The 24,395-nt window shown below is 47.1% G+C and overlaps 2 protein-coding genes across 2 annotated transcripts; both read left to right on the forward strand.

Moving 5' to 3' along the window:
* Nucleotides 1-3,528: 3,528 nt before the first annotated feature.
* LOC311114054 (myeloid-associated differentiation marker-like protein 2) lies at nucleotides 3,529-4,603 on the forward strand (the record flags this gene model as incomplete). The annotated part of the gene is made up of 2 exons (XM_084189327.1): nucleotides 3,529-3,812; nucleotides 3,970-4,603. The coding sequence occupies 2 exons, from the start codon at nucleotides 3,529-3,531 to the stop codon at nucleotides 4,601-4,603; spliced, it is 918 nt and encodes a 305-aa protein (XP_084045453.1).
* A 9,251-nt stretch (nucleotides 4,604-13,854) lies between these two features.
* On the forward strand, nucleotides 13,855-22,475 carry LOC311114053 (pyrroline-5-carboxylate reductase 1, mitochondrial-like). Its single transcript, XM_084189326.1, has 9 exons — nucleotides 13,855-13,976; nucleotides 14,781-14,874; nucleotides 15,171-15,241; nucleotides 16,549-16,728; nucleotides 17,451-17,558; nucleotides 18,824-18,937; nucleotides 19,544-19,636; nucleotides 21,129-21,292; nucleotides 21,378-22,475. The coding sequence occupies exons 2-9, from the start codon at nucleotides 14,808-14,810 to the stop codon at nucleotides 21,547-21,549; spliced, it is 969 nt and encodes a 322-aa protein (XP_084045452.1). The 5' UTR covers nucleotides 13,855-13,976; nucleotides 14,781-14,807; the 3' UTR covers nucleotides 21,550-22,475.
* The last annotated feature ends 1,920 nt before the right edge of the window (nucleotides 22,476-24,395 follow it).

The following is a 24,395-nucleotide window of genomic DNA, read 5'->3' on the forward strand; positions in this document are numbered from 1 at the left end:
AGACATTCTGGTATGGTACACTCATGCTCTCTCTCTTTCACACACACACCCCAAGGAGTCGTAATTATGGTGGTCCTCTGTAGCTCAGCTGGTAGAGCACGGCGCTTGTAACGCCAAGGTAGTGGGTTCGATCCCCGGGACCACCCATACACAAAAAAAATGTATGCACGCATGACTGTAAGTCGCTTTGGATAAAAGCGTCTGCTAAATTGCATATTATATTATTATTATATATTATTATATATTATAATTACTTCCAACTGCTCTCAGTCTTTGATGGGGGAGGAAGGGTGAGAGTTGTGGAGGAGGCGCAGGGGTTGGAGGTCTGCAGTCTGTACACACCTGCTGTGGAGGGCGAGTGGTATTCAGGTGGGAGGAGTGTTTTTTAAGTAGGATGATTGGGGGTATTTCAGAGGGTTTCTTTCCGAGCTCTCCTGTCCAGTTTGGATTAACCTCAAACACCTGAGTTGGCGTTCGGTACAGGTAGGATCCTTGGTCACATTCATTAGAGCACACTGTAGCAAGTCATTTTACAACAGAAAATGAAAACAAGTGTTTCTTCTCCCTGTTTCGGACCATTTGTTTCCTAGTGAATACAACCCTGTTATGGTATGTTCCAGGTATAGAACCTGCTGCTGTGAGTTCCTGGAGGAAACCCCTGCGAGGAAACCCTTCCTGTCTGGCCTGCTTCTACGTCAAACACCTGTATTGGGCACCCAGGTAAGAGGGTCTAGTTCATTAGGGCAACGGACCATGTTTTTAAATGCGCTTCAACCGATTAACTCAAATGAATGTCTTATTGGGCAAGTCCAGGAAGTCCCTCCTTGTTTCAGTCCATTTTCTTCTGTTTGGTGTCTAATGAACAGGCCCCAGGTAGGACCTTTCCACTGTCTGGTTTAGTTTAGACTCAGACACCTCTATTGGCACGCAGGTAGGAAACCCCCTATTAATGTCCACTTTGGTTCAGCTTCAAACACCTTCATTGGCAAGAGATGAATAACAACTAACCATTTTGGACCTGTTGTTTCTGAAGGAGGGGTAGTCTACTGGGCTAGTCAGTCAGTCTACTAGGGGTTAAAGGGGTGAGGTTTTTCCAAAGGAAACCCCATTCCACTGTCCAAACTACTCCAGCCTCAACACCTTCTCCGACACACACACATACACATACACACACACACACACACACACACACCTTCTCTAGCTTGAGATTGAAGAGCTGTTGTCACGATGGGGTCACTCAGTAGAAACCTCCTTGGCTCTGGTGACAGACGGTCACAGGGTTTCATAGGGCTCTGGTCAAAAGTAGTGCACTATATAGGAGGCAATATGGTTCCATTTGGGCCGTTACTACAATGTGACTGCAGTTAGACTGATCCCTTCTAGATGGCAGTATTTACCAGTGAATGAGAGGATATGTCATTCAAGGTTCACTGGTTTTCTACCTTCCTAGTTCTTACACAGGGCTCAATATCCTGGTCCATGCCGCTTGTTAGTTCCTTGGCTACGCAGACTCCTTGCTCCGGCCAAGCACTACGCCATGCCCACGGACGGCCAAGCACTACGCCATGCCCACAGACGGCCAAGCACTACGCCATGCCCACGGACGGCCAAGCACTACGCCATGCCCACGGACGGCCAAGCACTACGCCATGCCCACGGACGGCCAAGCACTACGCCATGCCCACGGACGGCCAAGCACTACGCCATGCCCACGGACGGCCAAGCACTACGCCATGCCCACGGACGGCCAAGCACTACGCCATGCCCACGGACGGCCAAGCACTACGCCATGCCCACGGACGGCCAAGCACTACGCCATGCCCACGGACGGCCAAGCACTACGCCATGCCCACGGACGGCCAAGCACTACGCCATGCCCACGGACGTGTGTTTCTTCTGTAGCGAACGACAGAGCAGTGGAAGAATTTAGTGTGAGTCGTCAGGCTAGGTTGTTATACCAGGTTAGAGAGCGCATGCTCTCTTCTATCACAATAAACAAGGTAAAGGGAAAGGGGGATACCTAGTCAGTTGTACAACTGAATGCATTCAACTGAAATGTGTCTTCCACATTTAACCCAACCCCTCTGGTCAGGTGACAGTGGAAGTGGCGAGGCTGGGGAATGAATAGTAATAATGAATAGTAATAATGAATAGTAATAATGAATAGTAATAATGAATAGTAATAATGAATAGTAATAATGAATAGGCCGATTTCAAGCTGGGGATCAGTCATTAAGACTACCTACTAATAAAAAGCCAAATGTCAACTTCAGTCATTAGACTACCTACTAATAAAAAGCCAAATGTCAACTTGTTGAAAGTAACCTACAATATTCTATAAAGTTCATGTGACCTGTTTCTCTCTCTCTCTCCTCATGTCTTTGTAGAATGTGTCTCTATTTATAGTCAGCTTGGTCATCTCTCTCCATTCCTTAGAGTCTGGAACGTGTCTGCGTGCTTTACCCCTCACACACACATCCATCGGCCCAACCCTTGCATTTAAATAACTTTCACTGTCTGACTGACTGACTGACCACCTCCATGTCTCCTCAGAGAGAGAAGGAGAGAGAGAGAGAAGGAGAGAGAGAGAGATGGGGAGAGCAATAGAGAGAGAGCAGAGGGAAAGAGAGAGAGAGAGAGAGAGAGAGAGGTGGCTTTTGGGCCACATGTCTTGGTGGTGTCAGTGAGAGTGTGTACTGCAACAGACAGACACCCACAAAGCGTGGTCGTGGACCTGAGGACTTCAAGCTTGACCATCGGAAGACAGACAAGGTGACTGGACCGGATTATATTGGATTATTACATGATATTACATACTGGGATTATATTCCGGGTTATGACAAAATTATGATAACTCAAAGCTAACTCACAGATGAGAACTGATACTGTACTGTACCGTCCAAGAGAAGAAAAGCTGTGACAGAGGCTAAAAGTATCTTCAAAAGAGGAAAAGGTGGGCCGGCTCTTTTGAATTCAGCAGTTGGATGTAAATACCGGTACTGGATTTTATGGACGTCCAGTTTTCAAGGACTCAAGAAATATATCAGAGGACGGAATAAATATATATGTAAGGACACAAGAAATATATGGACTCAAGAAGATATTCTGACTACACAAGAGTGTGCCAATTTGATGTGTATGCACAGTGGATCAGTCAAAGCTCTTCTAAACACGTGTGATCCAGAGAGAGAGTTTCACCCACGAGGCCGACAAGGGACGGCTGCATTTTGACATGTTTTCTTTGTGACATACCGTGAGTCACTGACACATAAATAGAGACCCAGAAAATACACAGTCCCTAGTGTCCCGGCAGAGACAGCGGAGCGAGAAGCAACCACCCATGCACAAGCACACCTGGTTCATGAGTCGATACATTCAAGACTTGCTTTGTGTTGTCACGTTTTCCACTTCATCCTACTCCAGTAGAGGACAGACACCCCCCCCTTACCCCACAAACTCTCACCTCTGACCTCTAACCCTTTGACCTCTGACCTCTGAACCCTGACCTCTGAACCCTGACTGCTGACTATGAACCCTCAGGGGGGTCAGTACCTCAACAAGGCGGCGGTCTTCTCCTCGCTTGGCGCTGCCCGCCTCTCCCAGCTGGCCCTGGGCTGCTCGGTGGTCGCCATGGTGAGCCACAGTGCGGGCTACAGCGGCGGGTCGTACGGCGTGTTCTGCATGGCGGTGTGGTGTGCGTGCTTTGGCATGACGACGGTGGTGTTCTTCCTGGACGCCACCCATCTCCATGCCTGTCTGCCCGTCTCCTGGGATAACCTGACGGTGGCATTCGCCGCCCTGGCGACCCTCATGTACGTATGACATCACATCACCGTAATCATCATAACATCATCAAAATGAAACAAACAAGTCTGAAACGTCATGACATCACTGACTAACCGTGACACCACTAACATGACATCACTAAACATGACATCTCCTTATCCTCTCCTCTTCCTCTTCCACCAGGTATGTGACAGCCTCGGTTGTGTACCCGGTCTACTTTGTCAGAGCAGAGTGCCCCTACGCTGGCTGTGAGGTCCGGAACTTCCGCGTCGCCGTCACTGTCTGCTCCATCGCTGGCTCCCTGGCCTACGGCGCCGAGGTGATCCTCTCCCGGGCCAAACCGGGCCGGGTCGTGGGCTACATGGCAACCGTCTCCGGCCTCCTCAAGGTCGTCCAGGGCTTCGTGGCGTGCATTATCTTCGGAGCTCTGGCGAACGGGAGCGAGTATTCTCGTCACGTTGCTACAATTTACTGCGTGGTTGTCTATGCCGTCTGCTTTGCCATGACAACCGTCGTGGTTATATTGACCGTGTCCGGTCGCACAGGGTGTTTGAAATTACCATTCGACCGGTTTGTTGTTGTTTACACACTCCTGGCGGTTCTTCTCTACCTCAGCGCCTCCGTCGTCTGGCCTGTGTTCTGCTTCGACAGGAAGTACGGGTCGCCAGAGCGACCGTCGTCATGCCCGCGGGGCCGGTGTCCATGGGATAGTAAGGTTGTCGTGGCGGTGTTTAGCTTCATCAACCTGGCGCTGTACGTCGCCGACCTGGTGTACTCACAACGGATACGCTTCGTAACCCAGCAACCACGGGTGTAGAACAGAATGGAATGGGATAAAACTTTATTGTACACCCTGAGGTGAACATTCACACAAAGACAATATGCTTTGTCTTCCACCACCAACCACTGGTGAGGAGTAGAATAGGATGAGTAGGTATACTGTAGCTAACTATTGAGTCAGAGAAGAAGGGACTCAATGACAGCTAACATGACCGACTTGAATGTCGTCGACTATTCATCAAACAATCAATCAAATGTATTTATAGAGCCCTTTTTACATCAGCAGAAACCCAGCCTAAAACCCCAAACTGCAAGCAATGCAGATGTAGAAGCACGATGGCTAGGAAAAACTCCCTAGAAGGCAGGAACCTAGGAAGAAACCTAGAGAGGAACCAGGCTCTGAGGGGTGGCCAGTCCTCTTCTGGCTGTGCCGGAGGAGATTATAAGAGTACATGGCCATTAAGGCTGTTGATTGAGTGTATATCACCTACTTGTATGAATCTGTCACCCTCTTTTAATCAAGGGCTTATAGCTGCCAGACTATCTCACAACCAATATTATTATTCAGTCTTTATGCACATAACAGCCAGCTAACCCTGCTACCACACCCCATTCGGGTGATACTGTACCGCAGTAACTGACCCCTCTCACACCACTCTAGATATGATGGGGGGATGGATGACTAGCCTGCCACACCCTACCAGACCACATCATTGGCATCTCTAGCTAAATCCCTATTATCCTGGCCCCTCCCCAACTCCATGCCCCTCCACCCCAGACTACCACCACTCTCTCTGGGGTGGAGGAGGGGAGAGAGTAGCCCTACTTCTCCAACCCCTGATCCCCCACACCCTCCACTCTCTTTCCTCCTCGAGCCCCCAGCACACACCCCACTCTCCCTTTCCCCAGCACCACCCACCTCCCCTGCTCCTCTACCCCCAGCACCCCTCTCTCTCAATGGGGGGTGTGAGGGGAGAGTGTGGCATCTGTAGCAGCCAGCTGGTTGGGGCTTCTCTGTCAGCAGAACCAGAAGTAGAGGCACAGCAAGGAATCTGACCAGCTCAGCACAGTCTCACTGGGGTCTGCACATTTACATTGAGTCCCCCACCCTCTCTCTCTCTCTCTCTCTCTCTCTCTTTTCTTCTGCTCTCCTCCCACCTCTATCTTATTCGTAATCTCTTCTTTCTCATCTTTTACTCTCTCATCCTTATCTTCCGTTCTTACCTCCACTTCCTTTCTTTTATCATCATCTCTTCCTCTCCCCAATCATCTCTTCCAATCTCTCGTTCTCCTCCTCTTCCTCCTCTCCTCTCCTTTCTTCCTCCTCTTCTCTCCTCAGCTAACTGTGTCTCATCCTCCTCTTCTGCGGTGTCTAATCCAAGCTCAGGGTGTCTTAGTCCCGTTGTCAGGGACAACAGGAAGTTACCAATCCCATAAACACCCTACCGACCATCTCCATGACGACTTCAGAACCCAGTTCGCAGTTCCGTTGCGTTGTGTCGGAATACTGTCTGTTTGTTTGTTTGTGTCTTAAAGTGAGTGCTATTAAGAAGTTATATTGTCACGGTTTGTAAATTGAGTAAATGACAAATGGATTAACATGGAAAATCCAGGATTTTGGGGAGATTTTAAACCTTATGTTATACATCTTTGTGTTGATTTTGCAGCTATAAATAAAGTTACATAATTTGGGATTGATACCATCACTCTAAGACTTTGTAGATATCTTGTATTGTACAGTAGTAGACGTGATGAGGTGTGTGTGTGTGTCTTTGTGTCTGTGTGTGTGTGATAACAGCCTCAAACAGTGCTGACTCTGTGGTACCGATAATCATTTTTCAGTCTCTTCTCCCTCTCGCCCCTCTCTCCTCTCCCCCCCCCCCCCACTTCTCCCTCTCCTCCGCTGGTGCTTCACTCGGCTCTCTCTCTGGGCATTCTCCTGTTCACCTCCTGCTGCTAGCGAACAACAGACAGATGGATGACGGGACAGAGGGAGATAAGGATGAGGGAGAAAGAGAATGAGAGAGAGAGAGAGAGAGAGAGAGAGGGGGGGGGGGATGACGAGAGAGGGGGGAGGTGAGGTGAGGTGAGGTGAGGGGGGGGATGAGGTGGGGGGGGGGGGGGGGGTGAGGGGGGGAGGGGATGAGGTGAGGGAGGGTGGGAGGTTGGGGGGACTTAGGTTAACAGTCCATAGAGATCAAATCAGCCCATCAGACACAGACACACACACACTGCGACAGTGATCTGTGTGGACAGGTCTATCATAACCATCATGAGGTTCCTGCCTCTCCTGCCAGAGGGACTATAGAGACTATATTCATACTGGGGCTGCAGACTAAATGGCACCCTATTCCCTATTTAGTGCACTACTTTTGACCATGGCCTGTTCAAAAGTAGTGCACTATATAGGGAATAGGGTAACATTTGGGACGCAGGCTGGCTCGTTGTCATGACAAATCTGTCACGGCCCCTGGGCCCACATTGATGATGTCACTCACTGTCCTAACTGTCAGTCACTCAGCACTGCGTGGTGATCGGTTGTGGGATTATTATTAGGCCTGTATCCATGTGTGACCAACCGCCGTTCCAAACCCGGATCTGCCCTCTGTGTGCTACAAGACTGTGTTTGTCTGCTAAAGCCTCAGCACCTTTGTTGCACATAGTGGAAATCTATGGTTAAAAACATAAAAGGGACAACTGACGAACCCAAGGCCTTTCTAACATGGTCAGTGCTATCAGAAATCCTTGGGACGTCCCTACCCTAAACCCTAATCCTAACCCTACCCTAACCTTAACCTTAACCCTTACCTTAACCATTTTAAATGTCAACTTTAATGGGGTAGGGATGTCCCAAGGATCCCAGATTGCACAAGACCTTTCTAACATGGCTGTGCTCTGAATGACAAGTATTACACAACCTGTTGGCTGTCGCTCTCTTTTGTGTTGTAGTTTTTAATCCGGCAGCCACCATTTGTAATTTCACTGTGCAGGGAGAGAGAGAGCCCTACGGTGGAACAGGAACGATAGTCGGACTGAGAAATTTACATTTCACAGAACATCTTGTGGCTTGTGCCCCCTCCTGCCCTTTTCTCCCCTGTCCTCCCCCTCTCCTCCCTCCTTCATCTCTCTCTCTCCATTCTGTGCTCCTCCGTCTGCAAGAGAGAGACAGATGAGCGCCCTGGAGAGAAATTGTCTGCCTGTGTTATTAGCTATGCATGCATATCTCTACACCCGACAAGCAGTGTGTGTGTGTGTGTGTGTGGGGTCCACGCTTCGCCTAGATGCCCCCTCTCCTCTCTGCAAACCGAAACTGATTCAGGCAGTCTGTGGTATTTTTAATAAATCTCTGGGGATTTCTTTTTCAGAAAAAGAGCGAATGAGTGTTGTCACGCCTCAGTACTCACACAGGGGAATAGATAGTGCAAAGGCAGTCAGTGTTAAATTTACTTGTGAGAGAGCGAGAGAAGAGAGAGAGAGTGGGGAGAGAGCGAGAGAGAGCAGGGAGAGAGAGAGCAGGGAGAGAGAGAGAGAGAGAGAGAGAGAGCAGGGAGAGAGAGCAGGGAGAGAGAGAGACAAATCAATACGTTTTCCATTCAGACACTTTTCAAGATTAGGTGGAAGGAAAAAAACACCTATGTTTTTTTTATTCTAACATTGACTGATTTCGAACCATTAATTTAGCCACAGATGTTCTTTCTGCCAGCTACCATCTCTTCTTGGCTCCGTAAAATATTCCTATTTCCTCACCATCAAATATATTAAAATACTCTGAAAGAGAGAGGCTAGTATTGACACCACCAGTGGGACCGCAATAAATCAGGTGGCGGGCTTAAAATGGCCCCGGGCCACAGGTTTCAGACCTGATTTCAGTGGTTGATTTGGGAATGGACATTGAGTGTTGATCTAGTATCAAGTCCCCCTTGTCCATGGTATCTAAATTATTATGATCTAAAAGGCTAAACTGTTCCTAGATCAGCACTCCTACTCTGAGACGGTGGATTCATATGGTCGCTGTACCTAAGGGGAACCTCTACCATCTAGGGTGTAGCTGACGTCATTCTCTTCCTGTCCAGCTGACAGAGAGGGTAACAGCTGGGGTAGTTGGAACGGAACCCCCCGGGCCGTGCATTCTGATGTGTATATATAGCTGCTGCTGGTATGAACGCTATTCCACTGCAAGGCATTCTTCTTTTCTCACTCCGGCCGAAGCCTGGGTTCATTACTATTTGAAATAATTTCAAATACTTTATCTGTGCTTGATTGAGCTCGCCTGGTTTAATGGACGAATAGAATAGTTTCCAACACTGTAAACCCCACCTATCTGGCACTCCAGGCAGGCTAGAGCATAGATTTGAAATACTACTTGAACCCAGGGCTCCTCCATAGTTCAGTTCAGCACAGTGCAAAACAGAATGTGGTCTTTTAAAAGGCGACCTGCAGGTATCTGGAACCCCAAACACACTGGACTAGGAACAATGGAAGCACAGTTTGTATCTACAAGGGACTTTGGAGTCATTTTAGAATGAACACAAGAAAGACAGAATACCGTTAATGAATGTATTCAGACAGACAGGGGGATATTGCGCTCATTAAAGTGGGGACAGACAGTGGTTGAGTCTGCATCTAATTTTAAGGGTCGTCGTCAAATTACCCAGACAGACAGCAAGTATCTGGGGATCCAGGAAGCGAAACCTTCTGAGACTACCAATTACAAATCACTATTAATATTCTACTGGCTCACTAGTGAATGGCAGCTGTGTGATTCTTGATTTGCAATTCTGTCAATTATTAGGAAAACTTCGATTTTTACCTAAACTTTTTATTTAAATACAAGGCCCTTTGTGTCTAGTTAGGTCTCACAAAACTAAATGTTATGAATTTTTTCTACAGTTTGATCACTGAATTTTTTTAATTGAAATTGATTTAATAGAATAGAGCTTAGCTCTGACAAGAAACAGATTGCTATCTCCTGTCATATGAATACATGGCTACGTCCCAAATGGCACCCTATCCCTATGGGCCCTGATCAAAAGCAGTGCACTACATAGGGAGGGAACAATAGGGTGGCATTTGGGATGCACCCCATATAGATGTATAGGGCCCCTAGTGAGGCCCCTCAGACAGAAGTCTTAGTCGCTTTTTTTAAATTTTCATTACTGATTATAATTTTTTGCATCAAATGCAAAAGAGCTGAAATTGAACGGAGCTGACTCTGATGATAGACAGATATGTCTGGCTCTTCTCATATTAATGCCAGATGAGTTGTCTTGGGAGCAGAGCAGATCAGACAGACAAATATGCTAATATTATTTTGTTAATTTGATTGGTAATATTTGGCTTTTTGAGACTTTTTTAGATTTTCCAGGCTTTCCTGTCCTATGATTCCGGTGAACTGAGTCACCTTCATGGAACTTCGGCATGTCCAGCATTCTGAGAATGTCTGGCAGGCAGGGAATTCTGCATCTCTTAGATTCCTGGATAATCCACTCCGTCAGGAGTCTAGATCTAGTCTGGGTACCAGTCTTTTTAGGCTGGTACCTCCTTGCCACTCCTGTGGTACAAAGAGTGGAATGTAATAGCTGAACAGAGAACGGAAACCAGGCTAGTTGAGAGCCACAGATGGTCTGAATGTATGCACTATGGGAAATATGTTCTCGGGGGTCATCAAGCTGTTGACCTGGGTTGAGGGGGAGTGGGGGGAGGTTGCTGGGGGGAAGCTTAGGTGACAGGGTTGGGTTGGGGTTGGAGTCTGTTATGCACGGAATGTGTTAGTTCCTTTTTGCGCCCTACATATGGTCCTACAGATGTAGCTTCCATCTATGTGCGTCTCAGTAGTCTAACAAAGCTTTCTTTCCATGTTCTTTAATCTGCACGGCACCCATGTGGAAGGACTGGATAGGTAAAGGCCAAATAGGCCTACCTTGTAGGCATACCATCTACCATATTGCTTTCACCTACTATCCATGTTTTCAGATCAATGTAGATGAAGGAGAAATGAAGTAGAGAGGTGGCCCCAACTCATTGAATGACTTTACCATAACCTACTTTATTCATTCATAGTACATTCATAGTACATTCATAGTACATTCATAGTACATTCATAGTACATTCATAGTACATTCATAGCCCTCTTCTCATTCATTCTTCTCTTCTTCTTCGACATGGACAACATACAGCTAGCGGGCTATACGCTACATCGGCAGGATAGAACGGCTGACTCTGGTAAGACAAGGGGTGGCGGTCTGTGTATATTTGTAAACAACAGCTGGTGCACAAAATCAAATACTAAGGATGTCTCAAGGTTTTGCTCGCCTGAGGTAGAGTATCTTATGATAAGATGTAGACCACACTATTTACCAAGAGAGTTTTCATCTATATTTTTCATAGCTGTCTATTTACCACCACAAACCAATGCTGGCATTAAGATTGCACTGAATGAGCTGTATAAGGCCATAAATCAACAGGAGAACGCTCATCCAGATGCAGCGCTCCTAGTGGCCGGGGACTTTAATGCAGGGAAACTTAAATCCGTTCTACCTTATTTCTACCAGCATGTTAAATGTGCAACCAGAGGAAAAAAAACTCTAGACCACCTTTACTCCACACACAGAGACGCATACAAAGCTCTCCCTCGCCCTCCATTTGGCAAATCTGACCATAACTCTATCCTCCTGATTCCTGCTTATAAGCAAAAACTAAAGCAGGAAGCACCAGTGACTCGGTTAATAAAAAAGTGGTCAGATGACGCAGATGCTAAGCTACAGGACTGTTTTGCTAGCACAGACTGGAACATGTTCCGGGATTCTTCAGATAGCATTGAGGAGTACACCACATCAGTCACTGGCTTCATCAATAAGTGCATCGATGATGTCATCCCCACAGTGACCGTACGTACATACCCCAACCAGAAGCCATGGATTACAGGAAACATCCGCACTGAGCTAAAGGGTAGAGCTGCCGCTTTCAAGGAGCGGGACTCTAATCCGGACGCTTATAAGAAATCCCGCTATGCCCTCCGACGAACCATCAAACAGGCAAAGAGTCAATACAGGACTAAGATTGAATCGTACTACACTGGCTCTGACGCTCGTCGGATGTGGCAGGGCTAGAAAACTATTACAGACTACAAAGGGAAGCACAGCCGCGAGCTGCCCAGTGACACAAGCCTACCAGACGAGCTAAACCACTTCTATGCTCGCTTCGAGGCAAGCAACACTGAAGCATGCATGAGAGCACCAGCTGTTCCCGGATGACTATGTGATCACGCTCTCCGTAGCCGATGTGAGTAAGACTTTTAAGCAGGTCAACATTCACAAGGCTGCAGGGCCAGACGGATTACCAGGACGTGTACTCCGAGCATGTGCTGACCAACTGGCAAGTGTCTTCACTGACATTTTCAACATGTCCCTGACTGAGTCTGTAATACCAACATGTTTCAAGCAGACCACCATAGTCCCCGTGCCCAAGGACTCTAAGATAACCTGCCTAAATGACTACCGACCCGTAGCACTGACGTCTGTAGCCATGAAGTGCTTTGAAAGGCTGGTCATGGCTCACATCAACAGCATTATCCCAGAAACCCTAGACCCACTTCAATTTGCATACAGCCCCAACAGATCCACAGATGATGCAATCTCTATTGCACTCCACACTGCCCTTTCCCACCTGGACAAGAGGAATACCTACGTGAGAATGCTATTCATTGACTGCAGCTCAGCATTCAACACCATAGTGCCCTCAAAGCTCATCACTAAGCTAAGGATCCTGGGACTAAACACCTCCCTCTGCAACTGGATCCTGGACTTCCTGACGGGCCGCCCCCAGGTGGTAAGGGTAGGTAACAACACATCTGCCACACTGATCCTCAACACGGGGGCCCCTCAGGGGTGCGTGCTCAGTCCCCTTCTGTACTCCCTGTTCACCCATGACTGCATGGCCAGGCACGACTCCAACACCATCATTAAGTTTGCCGACGACACAACAGTGGTAGGCCTGATCACCGACAACGATGAGACAGCCTATAGGGAGGAGGTCAGAGACCTGGCCGTGTGGTGCCAGGACAACAACCTCTCCCTCAACGTGACCAAGACAAAGGAGATGATTGTGGACTACAGGAAAAAAAAGAGGACTGAGCACGCCCCCATTCTCATCGACGGGGCTGTAGTGGAACAGGTTGAGAGCTTCAAGTTCCTTGGTGTCCACATCACCAACAAACTATCATGGTCCAAACACACCAAGACAGTCGTGAAGAGGGCACGACAAAACCTATTCCCCCTCAGGAGACTGAAAAGATTTGGCATGGGTCCTCAGATCCTCAAAAAATTATACAGCTGCACCATCGAGAGCATCCTGACTGGTATGGCAACTGCTTGGCCTCCGACCGCAAGGCACTACAGAGGGTAGTGCGAACGGCCCAGTACATCACTGGGGCCAAGCTTCCTGCCATCCAGGACCTCTATACCAGGCGGTGTCAGAGGAAGGCCCTCAAAATTGTCAAAGACTCCAGCCACCCTAGTCATATACTGTTCTCTCTGCTACCGCACGGCAAGCGGTACCGGAGTGCCAAGTCTAGGTCCAAAAGACTTCTCAACAGCTTCTACCCCCAAGACATAAGACTCCTGAACAGCTAATCATGGCTACCCGGACTATTTGCACTGCCCCCCCACCCCATCCTTTTACGCTGCTGCTACTCTGTTAATTATTTATGCATAGTCACTTTAACTCTACCCACATGTACATATTACTTCAACTACCTCAACTAGCCGGTGCCCCCGCACATTGACTCTACACCGGTACCCCCCTGTATATATAGCCTCCCTACTGTTATTTTATTTTACTTCTGCTCTTTTTTTCTCAACACTTTTTTGTTAAAAAATAAATGCACTGTTGGTTAAGGGCTGTAAGTAAGCATTTCACTGTAATGTCTGCACCTGTTGTATTCGGCGCATGTGGCCAATAAAATTTGATTTGATTTGAACAGCTCTTTCAACTGATTTCATTCAGTCCCACACTCTCTATAGGTTATATATGGTGGCACTGGAAGTCAAGAGGTTGACATGTTGGCACAAAATAAACATAACCTACTTCTACAATGTACATATGGCATTGAACTTGACCTATATTTGGTCTCCACCTACTTATTATTATGAAAAATGATGCAATTGGGCACGGGGTCCACAAACTCCGCCCATAAGTGAATCAACGAGCCTAATATTTAGGCGGATTGGTCAGGAGTCTCCATTCATTGGTCCTTTCTTATGCGCGTCATGCCGGCTACCCGGAACAAATGGAGATTGGAAGCCACGTTGACACAGAAGTGGTGTTTTATTTCATTCTAAAACCGGTGAAATAACGGTAACTGCACCGGTGTGTCTGTCCAGCGGCCAAAGGGTTTGGAAATCTTACAGAAGGTAAGAGTACCTATTTTGCAAAGAACAATTTAAGCAATGTATGTCCTGTTGTTCATTAATTAATTTGTGGCTCAGTCAAACAAGCCAGCTAGTGGGAAAGCATCATAGACCAAAATAGTACTGCAGCACTACTGTAAATAGCCATTGCTAATGCTACAAGTACTGCTAGCTATATTTGCTGCTGCAAGAACGAATCATGATTAGATAAACAGCTACAGTAAGTGTAAAAGTATCTGGTTATAGCTAGCTAGTTATGCATTACAATGTATTGATTGATGTATTGATCAATGTCTTGAACCTCAAACGAGATCATGCAAGATGCCTACCTAACTAAATGTTATGCTAAATATTCCCAGCTGAACAAAAATAAAAACTCAACATACAACAATTTTAAAAATATTTTACTGAGTTAGTTAATATGAGGAAATCAGTCAAATTAAATAAATTAATTAGGCCCTAATCTATGGATTTCACATGACTGGGAATATGGATCTGTTGGTCACAGATACCTTAAAAGAAATGGGCTTCAGTATCTCGTCATGGTATTTCTGTGCATTAAAATCGCCGTCGATAAAATGCAATTGTGTTCGTTGTCCGTAATTTATGTCCATACCATGGAATGGAATATTTTGAAAAAGGAGAAATGCTTACTAACAGGGATGTAAACAAATTTGTGCACAACATTTGAGAGAAATAAGCTTTTTGTGCATATGGAACATTTCTGGGATCTTTTATTTCAGCTTATGAAACATGGGACCAACTGGTTAGCTAAAGTTTTTGTGCTAACTGATCTGTGCTTTGCAGGACAAGACAAGCCACATCACCAGAAAAATGAGCGTAGGATTCATCGGAGCGGGCCAGCTGGCTCATGCGCTGGTGAAAGGGTTCACAGCTGCGGGTAAGAAACCGCCAACCGGTTATGATGACAGACAGGGCCGTGACCCACTTTTTTTTATCTGGCCGGCCAGGGCGGGTCACTCTGACTGGGCCCTGAAATGTCAAAAGACTAACTGTCAACAAACGGTCGCTGTTATCAGTTTTAGTTCCAGTGACTCAAATCTTTGTTGTGTGCATTAACCTTACCTCTATCTCTCTCGCTTTCTCTCTTTAACCCTTTCTGTCCCCCATCCTCTCTCACTCTCTCTCTCTCTCGTTAACCCTCTCACCCCCCTTCTCTCTCTCTATCTCCCCCAGGTGTAATAGCTACTCAGAGAATCATAGCCAGTTCTCCAGATACTGATCTGCCTACTGTTGCTGGCCTGCGGGTAAGAGGCAGGGATGTGTGTTTGTTCTCTGTGTGTCTGTGTGGATGTGTTTACATGGCCTGGAAGGTGTGGATGTGTTTACATGGCCTGGAAGGTGTGGAGGTGTTTACATGGCCTGGAAGGTGTGGATGTGTTTACATGGCCTGGAAGGTGTGGATGTGTTTACATGGCCTGGAAGGTGTGGAGGTGTTTACATGGCCTGGAAGGTGTGGAGGTGTTTACATGGCCTGGAAGGTGTGGAGGTGTTTACATGGCCTGGAAGGTGTGGAGGTGTTTACATGGCCTGGAAGGTGTGGAGGTGTTTACATGGCCTGGAAGGTGTGGAGGTGTTTACATGGCCTGGAAGGTGTGGATGTGTTTACATGGCCTGGAAGGTGTGGATGTGTTTACATGGCCTGGAAGGTGTGGAGGTGTTTACATGGCCTGGAAGGTGTGGATGTGTTTACATGGCCTGGAAGGTGTGGAGGTGTTTACATGGCCTGGAAGGTGTGGATGTGTTTACATGGCCTGGAAGGTGTGGATGTGTTTACATGGCCTGGAAGGTGTGGATGTGTTTACATGGCCTGGAAGGTGTGGAGGTGTTTACATGGCCTGGAAGGTGTGGATGTGTTTACATGGCCTGGAAGGTGTGGAGGTGTTTACATGGCCTGGAAGGTGTGGATGTGTTTACATGGCCTGGAAGGTGTGGATGTGTTTACATGGCCTGGAAGGTGTGGAGGTGTTTACATGGCCTGGAGGGTGTGGAGGTGTTTACATGGCCTGGAAGGTGTGGAGGTGTTTACATGGCCAGGAAGGTGTGGATGTGTTTACATGGCCTGGAAGGTGTGGATGTGTTTACATGGCCTGGAAGGTGTGGATGTGTTTACATGGCCTGGAAGGTGTGGAGGTGTTTACATGGCCAGGAGGCTGTCTGTCTGTGTCTGAGTGTATAGGTAGGTGACTCTTCAACGTTTGTATGAGGGCTCTGCATTGTGTGTGTACAGATCCTAGAAGGACTTGCATCTTCACTCTTAACCTGTTTCTCCCTCTCTCTTCCCATCTTTCTGTCTCTTCCTCCTCTCTCTCTCTCTCTCTCTCTCTCTCTCTCTCTCTCTCTCTCTCTCTTCCCATCTTTGTCTCTTCCTCCCCTCTCTCTCTCTCTCTTCCCATCTTTGTCTCTTCCTCCCCTCTCTCTCTCTCTCTCTCTCTCTCTCTCTCTCTCTCTCTCTCTCTCTCTCTCTCTCTCTCTCTCTCTTCCCATCTTTCTGTCTCTCTTCCCATCTTTCTGTCTCTTCCTCCCTCCCCCCTCTCTCTCCCTCCTTCTCTAGAAAATGGGTGCTATCCTCACCACCAGTAACAAGGAGGTGGTGAACAAGAGTGATGTCCTGTTCCTGGCAGTCAAACCACACATCATCCCCTTTGTGCTGGATGAGATCGGACCAGACATAGAGGACAGACACCTCATAGTGTCCTGCGCTGCAGGAGTCACCATCAGCTCTATAGAGAAGGTCAGAAAACACACACACACACACACACACACAGAAGGTCAGAAAGGACACACACACACACACACACACACACGCAGGGATGCACTCAACACACACACACACACACAGAAGGTCAGAACCTGTCCTGGACCGGTCTGGTAGAGTCCATGGATCAATTGAAAAAGAGGCTTGTTAGGCACTACCTATGTAGTTCTGTCCTTGATGTCAGAGAAAAACGTAATAAAATGTTCTATTGTCACATAAGTAGGTGCAGTAATGAGTTGTTTTACAGGGTCAGCCATAGTAGTACGGTGCCCCTGGAGCAAATTAGGATTAAGGGCATACCGACCGATTTTTCACCTTGTTGGCTCTGGGATTTGAACTAGCAACCTTTCGGTAACTGGCCCAATATTGAAGAACAAAAAGAATGGTGAATGGACCAGGTGTCTGTTAAACATCATTGCTGCCAGGACCCAAGGATTCTTCTAATTCTCTTTCTATGACACTCACCTTTTGTTGTTATTTACATAACAGAGCCCCGTCTCCTCCTCCATTTAGAAGTCTCCTTCCTGTACCTCCTCCTGTACCTTATCCTCCTCTGTCTGACCCCCTCACCCCCCCCCATCCACTCACACATGTTCTCTTGTCAAATAATTGATCTTGACAAATCTTACAAGTATTTGTTTCTCTCTTTTCCTCTCTCTCTCCTTCACTACCCCGTCTCTCTCCTCTCCCCCCTCCAGAAGCTGCTTCAGTACCGTCCGTTCCCCAAGGTGATGAGGTGTATGACCAACACCCCCGTTGTGGTGAGAGAGGGAGCTACAGTCTACGCTACAGGAACACACGCTGAGGTACACACACACACGCTGAGGTACACACACACACGCTGAGGTACACACACACACACACACACACACACGCTGAGGTACACACACACACACGCTGAGGTACACACACACACGCTGAGGTACACACACACACACGCTGAGGTACACACACACACACACACACACGCTGAGGTACACACACACAAACACACACACACACACGCTGAGGTACACACACACACACACACGCTGAGGTACACACACACACGCTGAGGTACACACACACACGCTGAGGTACACACACACACACACGCTGAGGTACACACACACACACACGCTGAGGTACACACACACACACACGCTGAGGTACACACACACACAAACACACGCTGAGGTACACACACACACACACGCTGAGGTACACACACACACACACACACACACACGCTGAGGTACACACACACACACGCTGAGGTACACACACACACACGCTGAGGTACACACACACACACACGCTGAGGTACACACACACACACACACGCTGAGGTACACACACACACACACACGCTGAGGTACACACACACACACACGCTGAGGTACACACACACACACACACACGCTGAGGTACACACACACACACACACGCTGAGGTACACACACACACGCTGAGGTACACACACACACGCTGAGGTACACACACACACGCTGAGGTACACACACACACGCTGAGGTACACACACACACGCTGAGGTACACACGCTGAGGTACACACACACACGCTGAGGTACACACACACACGCTGAGGTACACACACACACGCTGAGGTACACACACACACACACACACACACGCTGAGGTACACACACACACACACACGCTGAGGTACACACACACACACACACGCTGAGGTACACACACGCTGAGGTACACACACACACACGCAGAGGTACACACACACACACACACGCAGAGGTACACACACACACACACACGCTGAGGTACACACACACACACACACACACGCTGAGGTACACACACACGCTGAGGTACACACACACACACACACACACACACACGCTGAGGTACACACATACATTAGGCACCAAACAGAAGAAAACCGGCTGAACCCGTTTCCATTGCAAAAAAGTTTTTCTACAGTGTGCAGTAAATACCGCTCTCTTTCTCTCCCCCCCCCCATCATCTCTCTCCTCTCCCCCAACCCCCTATCTCTCTCCCCCCCCCCCCATTATCTCTCTCCTCTCCCCCAACCCCCTATCTCTCTCTCGCAGGTGGAGGATGGTAAGTTGTTGGAGCAGCTTATGGCCAGTGTTGGGTTCTGTACAGAGGTGGAGGAGGACCTTATCGATGCCGTAACCGGCCTCAGCGGCAGCGGCCCCGCCTACGTGAGTCACTGTTGACCTATCAGGGAGAGGTACAGGGGCCTGACCCCGTCTACGAGACTCACTTTTGACGTATCAGGGGGGTAGAGGGCGTGGCCATGCCTATGCGAGTCACTGTTGACCTTCCTCCATACACATTACACACTGCTCTCCAGGTAGAACTTGCCCCCTAAGTACAGATATTGGATCAGTTTATAGTACTCCTATCCTCACCTCGACTATGAGGTTTATAGTGCGTCCCAATTGACACCCTATTTCCTAAGTAGTGCACTATATATGCATTTGGGACGGATCCACAGTAAATTGACCTTGGGTCAGTGCCTAAGGGGGAAACTGCATGCTAGACTCTCTAACAATGTGGGTGGGAGAGAAGTCAACATGGCAACAAGTGCCATTGATTTTTAAATAAGAGACGTTAACTACAAACTTTTTTTATATAAATATTTTGTTTAATTCATGTGGAGAGCTGCAAAAACATAATGTATTTTTCTCATAGGAATTCAGTCCAATTATCACTAAGCACCCACTCACAATGTGTTTACCTCACTGATTCAGTGACTTATGGCCTGAAGGTGTGTGTGTGTGTGTGTGTGTGTGTGTGTGTGATAGGCGTTCACAGCTCTGGATGCTCTAGCTGACGGAGGGGTGAAGATGGGTCTACCCAGGAGACTAGCGGTCAGACTGGGAGCTCAGGCACTACTGGTCGGTAACGTCACAGCATCACCCTGTAACATATCATTACAGCACAGGCCTAACTGCTCAGTACTGCCCTAACAGTAACTCATCATTACACCAGACAGACCAGAGCACTAACAGTAACACATCATTACACCAGACAGACCAGAGCACTAACAGTAACACATCATTACACCAGACAGACCAGAGCACTAACAGTAACACATCATTACACCAGACAGACCAGAGCACTAACAGTAACACATCATTACACCAGACAGACCAGAGCACTAACAGTAACACATCATTAAGCCAGACAGACCAGAGCACTAACAGTAACTCATCATTACACCCGACAGACCAGAGCACTAACAGTAACACATCATTAAGCCAGACAGACCAGAGCACTAACAGTAACACATCATTAAGCCAGACAGACCAGAGCACTAACAGTAACTCATCATTACACCCGACAGACCAGAGCACTAACAGTAACACATCATTACACCAGACAGACCAGAGCACTAACAGTAACACATCATTACACCAGACAGACCAGAGCACTAACAGTAACACATCATTAAACCAGACAGACCAGAGCACTAACAGTAACACATCATTACACCAGACAGACCAGAGCACTAACAGTAAATTAGAGCAACAGGAGTAGAATGTAGGACATTTCACTTTGTTGCCTGTATAGAACAAATGTAAGACATTTTCACACTGCATTGTTCTTAGCCCCAGGCTTAGCCCTTGGCTAAGGATTCACACTTGTATTCCAAAGCCCAGGGCTAATGGACAAACACAACATGCAACTTATATTATATCTCTGACTCGCGACCAATGTCGCAATAAGACATTTATTAACACATTATTTTCCATTGCTTCTAGCCTAGCATTTGATTTCCAACAGTGATGGTTTGTATAAGAACAGAGAATGCTGTGCATGAAAAATACATCAACTTTTCTGATCCAGGCGAAATAATGCAATAATATTATTATGATGGATATATCCAATTAAATGTAAATAGAAAAGCTATGAAAACAGACGAAATTGAGCGTTTGCTGCCCTTCCAGCTGTAGAGTTTTTAGCTTAGTTGGCTGAGTAAGAAGACTTAGCCAGCCTGCTATATAGCAACCATTTTTGTTAGGCATAGCAACCAATGTTTTTGCAGGGATGAAAGTATTTTGTTTTTGTTCTCAGATGGAAGGAGGAAATAGTTATTATCAAAATAACGTGCAGAACACATTACAGGCATCACTAGCATGTGGAAATTAAGTGACTGTGCAGCTTTTGTGATTGGACAGTGAGCATTCTAGGTGATGTTCTTGACCCAGATTCACACTGGCTATTTTGGCACCGTGTTTCCGGTGCTAGCCCCGAAAAGTCTGAGCTTACTATCTGTATCCCCCCCAAGCTCCCTTTTTAATTGTAAAATCTAAAAGGAGTCAATATGATGCCCCTAATGGTTTTGTGGTTGACTGATGGTGACTCCCCCCCCCCCCCCCCCCCCAGGGAGCAGCTAAGATGTTGTTGGACTCTGAGCTGCACCCTGGCCAGCTGAAGGACAATGTGTGTTCCCCCGGGGGAGCCACCATTCACGCCCTGCACGTCATGGAGAGTGGCGGCTTCCGCAGTCTGCTCATCAACGCCGTGGAGGCTTCATGTATCAGGACACGGTGAGGGGAGAGAGAGAGAGACACACACGCCTGAAACCATAGACACACACGCTGACTTACCCCCTTCTCCCCCCCACCCCCTCAGGGAGCTGCAGTTCCTAGCGGACCAGGAGCGTATCTCCCCGGCAGCCATTAAGAAGACCACCCTGGACAAGGTCCTGCAGCAGCCTGGGGTCAGCCAGGGGTCAGGGGTCAACGGCAAGCCAGGACTCAGCCTCAGGAGAAACCCACCAGGACCTGTCAAGAAGAACAACTGAGATGGAGACACACACACACACACAACACCTAAAACATCAGTGAATATTTAAGATAGAAATGTAATGCATAGAGCTGAGATGATTCCTTATTCTACATGACAGAGGAATCATATCTGTTCTATGCAATGCATTTCTTTCTGAGAGTTTCTTTAATGTTGCCCCTGGAGCTACAGCAGGCAACAGATGGCTTCAGTGATGAGGCGACCATTTCTTTTTGCCTGATGACTCAAACTGAATTCTTCCACTGCTCTGTTCGCTACACACTTCAGTCTGAGACTGCCATCGTTGAAGTTGTTTGTGGTGACGTCAAAATGAGGGGTGTTGTACAAAAGTAATCAGTGACTGGATCATCTCTAACCAATCAAAGCCAATGACGAATTTTCAAAACGCCGCTTTACTCACATTTGCCATTGGTTTCTGGGACTAATCAGAATGGTTAGAATGTTTTTCCGTTCTAGAAATCGTCGTGAAGGTACTCATCCAGACTCATTGCCGAGAAGAAACTAACGTCCCCGGAGCAAGGAGTTTGGGTAGCCAGGCAAGCCATTTTTAAGGATGCGTCCCATATTGCACCCTATCTCCCCCCCCCCCCCCCCCATAGGGGTCAAAAGTAGTGCACTATAAAGGCAACAGGCTAACATTTGGGACGCACAGTAAGTGTACAATGCAGATCGCTACAATGTATTTTATATGAAGCCAGATCATGCTATGAAAACCTTTTTTATTTTGTTTGTTGCCATTTTCTTGTCATTTTAGTTTTTTCTTTGTTTTTGGCCTACAGTGATATTTTATGGACTGACTGAACAACAATTGTTTTGATAATTTTAGTTGTTTTTGTTTTTTATATATTTTATTGTCTGTCTGTTGTGGTCACAATCAAGACAGAAAATAAACACTAGCCACCAGACAAGTGCTGGTAAAAAGTCTGGGTGACTGGTGAATTTTTCAATCCATGAGTCACACTGGCTGGCATGCCAAAACGTTATTTTCAGGCCCTGGTCACCATCTAAACCTCTCTCTACTGTGTGACAATATTGGTCGCCACGTCAAGGCAGTTCCATTGTTTACATGGTGTGACCTTTTGACTCAGGAAGGGTTTGTCTCACACAGGGTCAGGTACAAGGTCAATGCAAGCTTTCGGACAGCTCAACTGCTTCTTCCTCAAGTTTCTATTTGTATTGTTCCATGTCAGATTACCTCTGTCTCTGGAAGAAAACCATGGATCTGAAAACACAAACCTAAATCATTATCATATGTGGGTTCATCTGGCATCTGCTTAGATTACCAGAACTAAACCATACCTGGAGAAGTATTCAACATCTCAGTAACCGCAGCAACATGATGGAACAATCTGATCGTCTGCAGACATTCTGTGTGTCTGTTAAGTGAATAAGACTCATCCTTCAGTGAAGAAGCTACCATGTTATGATGTGTCTCTCTAAAAGGGAACATGATATTTAACCTTAAAGTGCTAATATACCTACTTTATATCCATTATCATCATCATACACTTTAATATGTAACTATTCATTTGTATGTTTTGGTGCTGATTAGGAAAAATGTGTATGGTCAATTACCAAATGCTCTGGCCTAAATTGTATATTTAGTTATGGTAGTGAAAGGAGGCGAGTTGAGGAAGCTACCTACCATAGAGTATTGGGATGCAGCCCAGCTCCAGCTGTTCAGTTATTTCACCTCAGCATATGGAGTCACAGTAGAGAACTGTTGCCTTGAAAAGTACGGTTCTACAGATGTCATCGCCCGTCATCGTCACATACTGAACGGGGTAGGGTTTCCACCCCCGTGCCCCCACCGACACAAATAGACTTTTGTAAAGAGTTGCTACGTACCAAATGGCACCCTATTCCCTACATAGTGCTCTATGGGCCCTGGTCAAAAGTTTGTCTACTATATATAGGGAATGGGGTGCCATTTGGGAGTCGGGATGCAGACAGTTTTTCCCTCGCTGCCATAGATACGGATTCTGATTGTTTGGTGTGGGAGGAAACGAGCCGCCGGTTTTAGAACACCACTGTCTGCAATATGAAGGAGGTGGGTGACATCTCAGGTCCAGGAGAGGTTCAAGTCAAGGTTGGAAATGGCATTGTATTCCTTATATAGTGCGCTACTTTTCACCAGGGCCCATAGGGCTGGCCAAAAGTAGTGCACTAGGAAATGGGGTGCCAATGCGCACACACAGATTGGCTCTTGGGATTACCCAACATCTACTACTAATCTACATTTGGGAGGGGGGGGGGGGGCTTAGCCGGCCGGGATGTCCTTGTCCCATCGCGCTCTAGCGACTCCCTGTGGCGGGCCAGGCGCATGTACACTGACTTCGGTCGCTAGTTGTACAGTGTTTCCTCCGACACATTGGTTCGGTTGGCTTCCGGGTTAAGCGAGCAGTGTGTCAAGAAGCAGTGCGGCTTGGCGGGGTCGTGTTTCGGAGGACGCATGGCTCTCGACCTTCACCTCTCCCGAGTCCGTACTGGAGTTGCAGCGATGGGACAAGACTGTAACTACCAATTGGATATCATCAAATTGGGGAGAAAAAAGGGGTAAAATGTACTTTGTTTTAAAATGAATAATTCTGGCCTTAGGTCTCTCCTCTATACTCAAACTTTAAAGTCAAACTAAAAGAAAGTCATCCAAGTTAATTTACTTCTACAATAACTTTTATATTGCCTTCAACAATAATACAGGGCACAGGCCAATTGTTTGCCTGTATATCCATAGTAAAGTCTGGAGTTTGAATAGACTACCTACTTTTCAAGGCACCAGGTGTAGAAGATAATAGCAATATGCAAGAAAACTGTAGAGACAAGCGGCAGTCTAGATGAACATTT

Source organism: Coregonus lavaretus, assembly GCF_964263955.1.
Source record: "Coregonus lavaretus genome assembly, contig: HAP1_SCAFFOLD_3044, whole genome shotgun sequence".
Lineage (NCBI taxonomy): Eukaryota > Metazoa > Chordata > Actinopteri > Salmoniformes > Salmonidae > Coregonus > Coregonus lavaretus.

Excerpts from the sequence above, each read along its gene's own strand:
- LOC311114053 (XM_084189326.1), top strand. The coding sequence starts at position 14,808 with ATGAGCGTAGGATTCATCGGAGCGGGCCAGCTGGCTCATGCGCTGGTG. Across the intron at positions 17,559-18,823 it reads CTACAGGAACACACGCTGAG|GTGGAGGATGGTAAGTTGTT; the intron begins GTACACACACAC and ends TCTCTCTCGCAG. Across the intron at positions 18,938-19,543 it reads GCGGCAGCGGCCCCGCCTAC|GCGTTCACAGCTCTGGATGC; the intron begins GTGAGTCACTGT and ends TGTGTGTGATAG.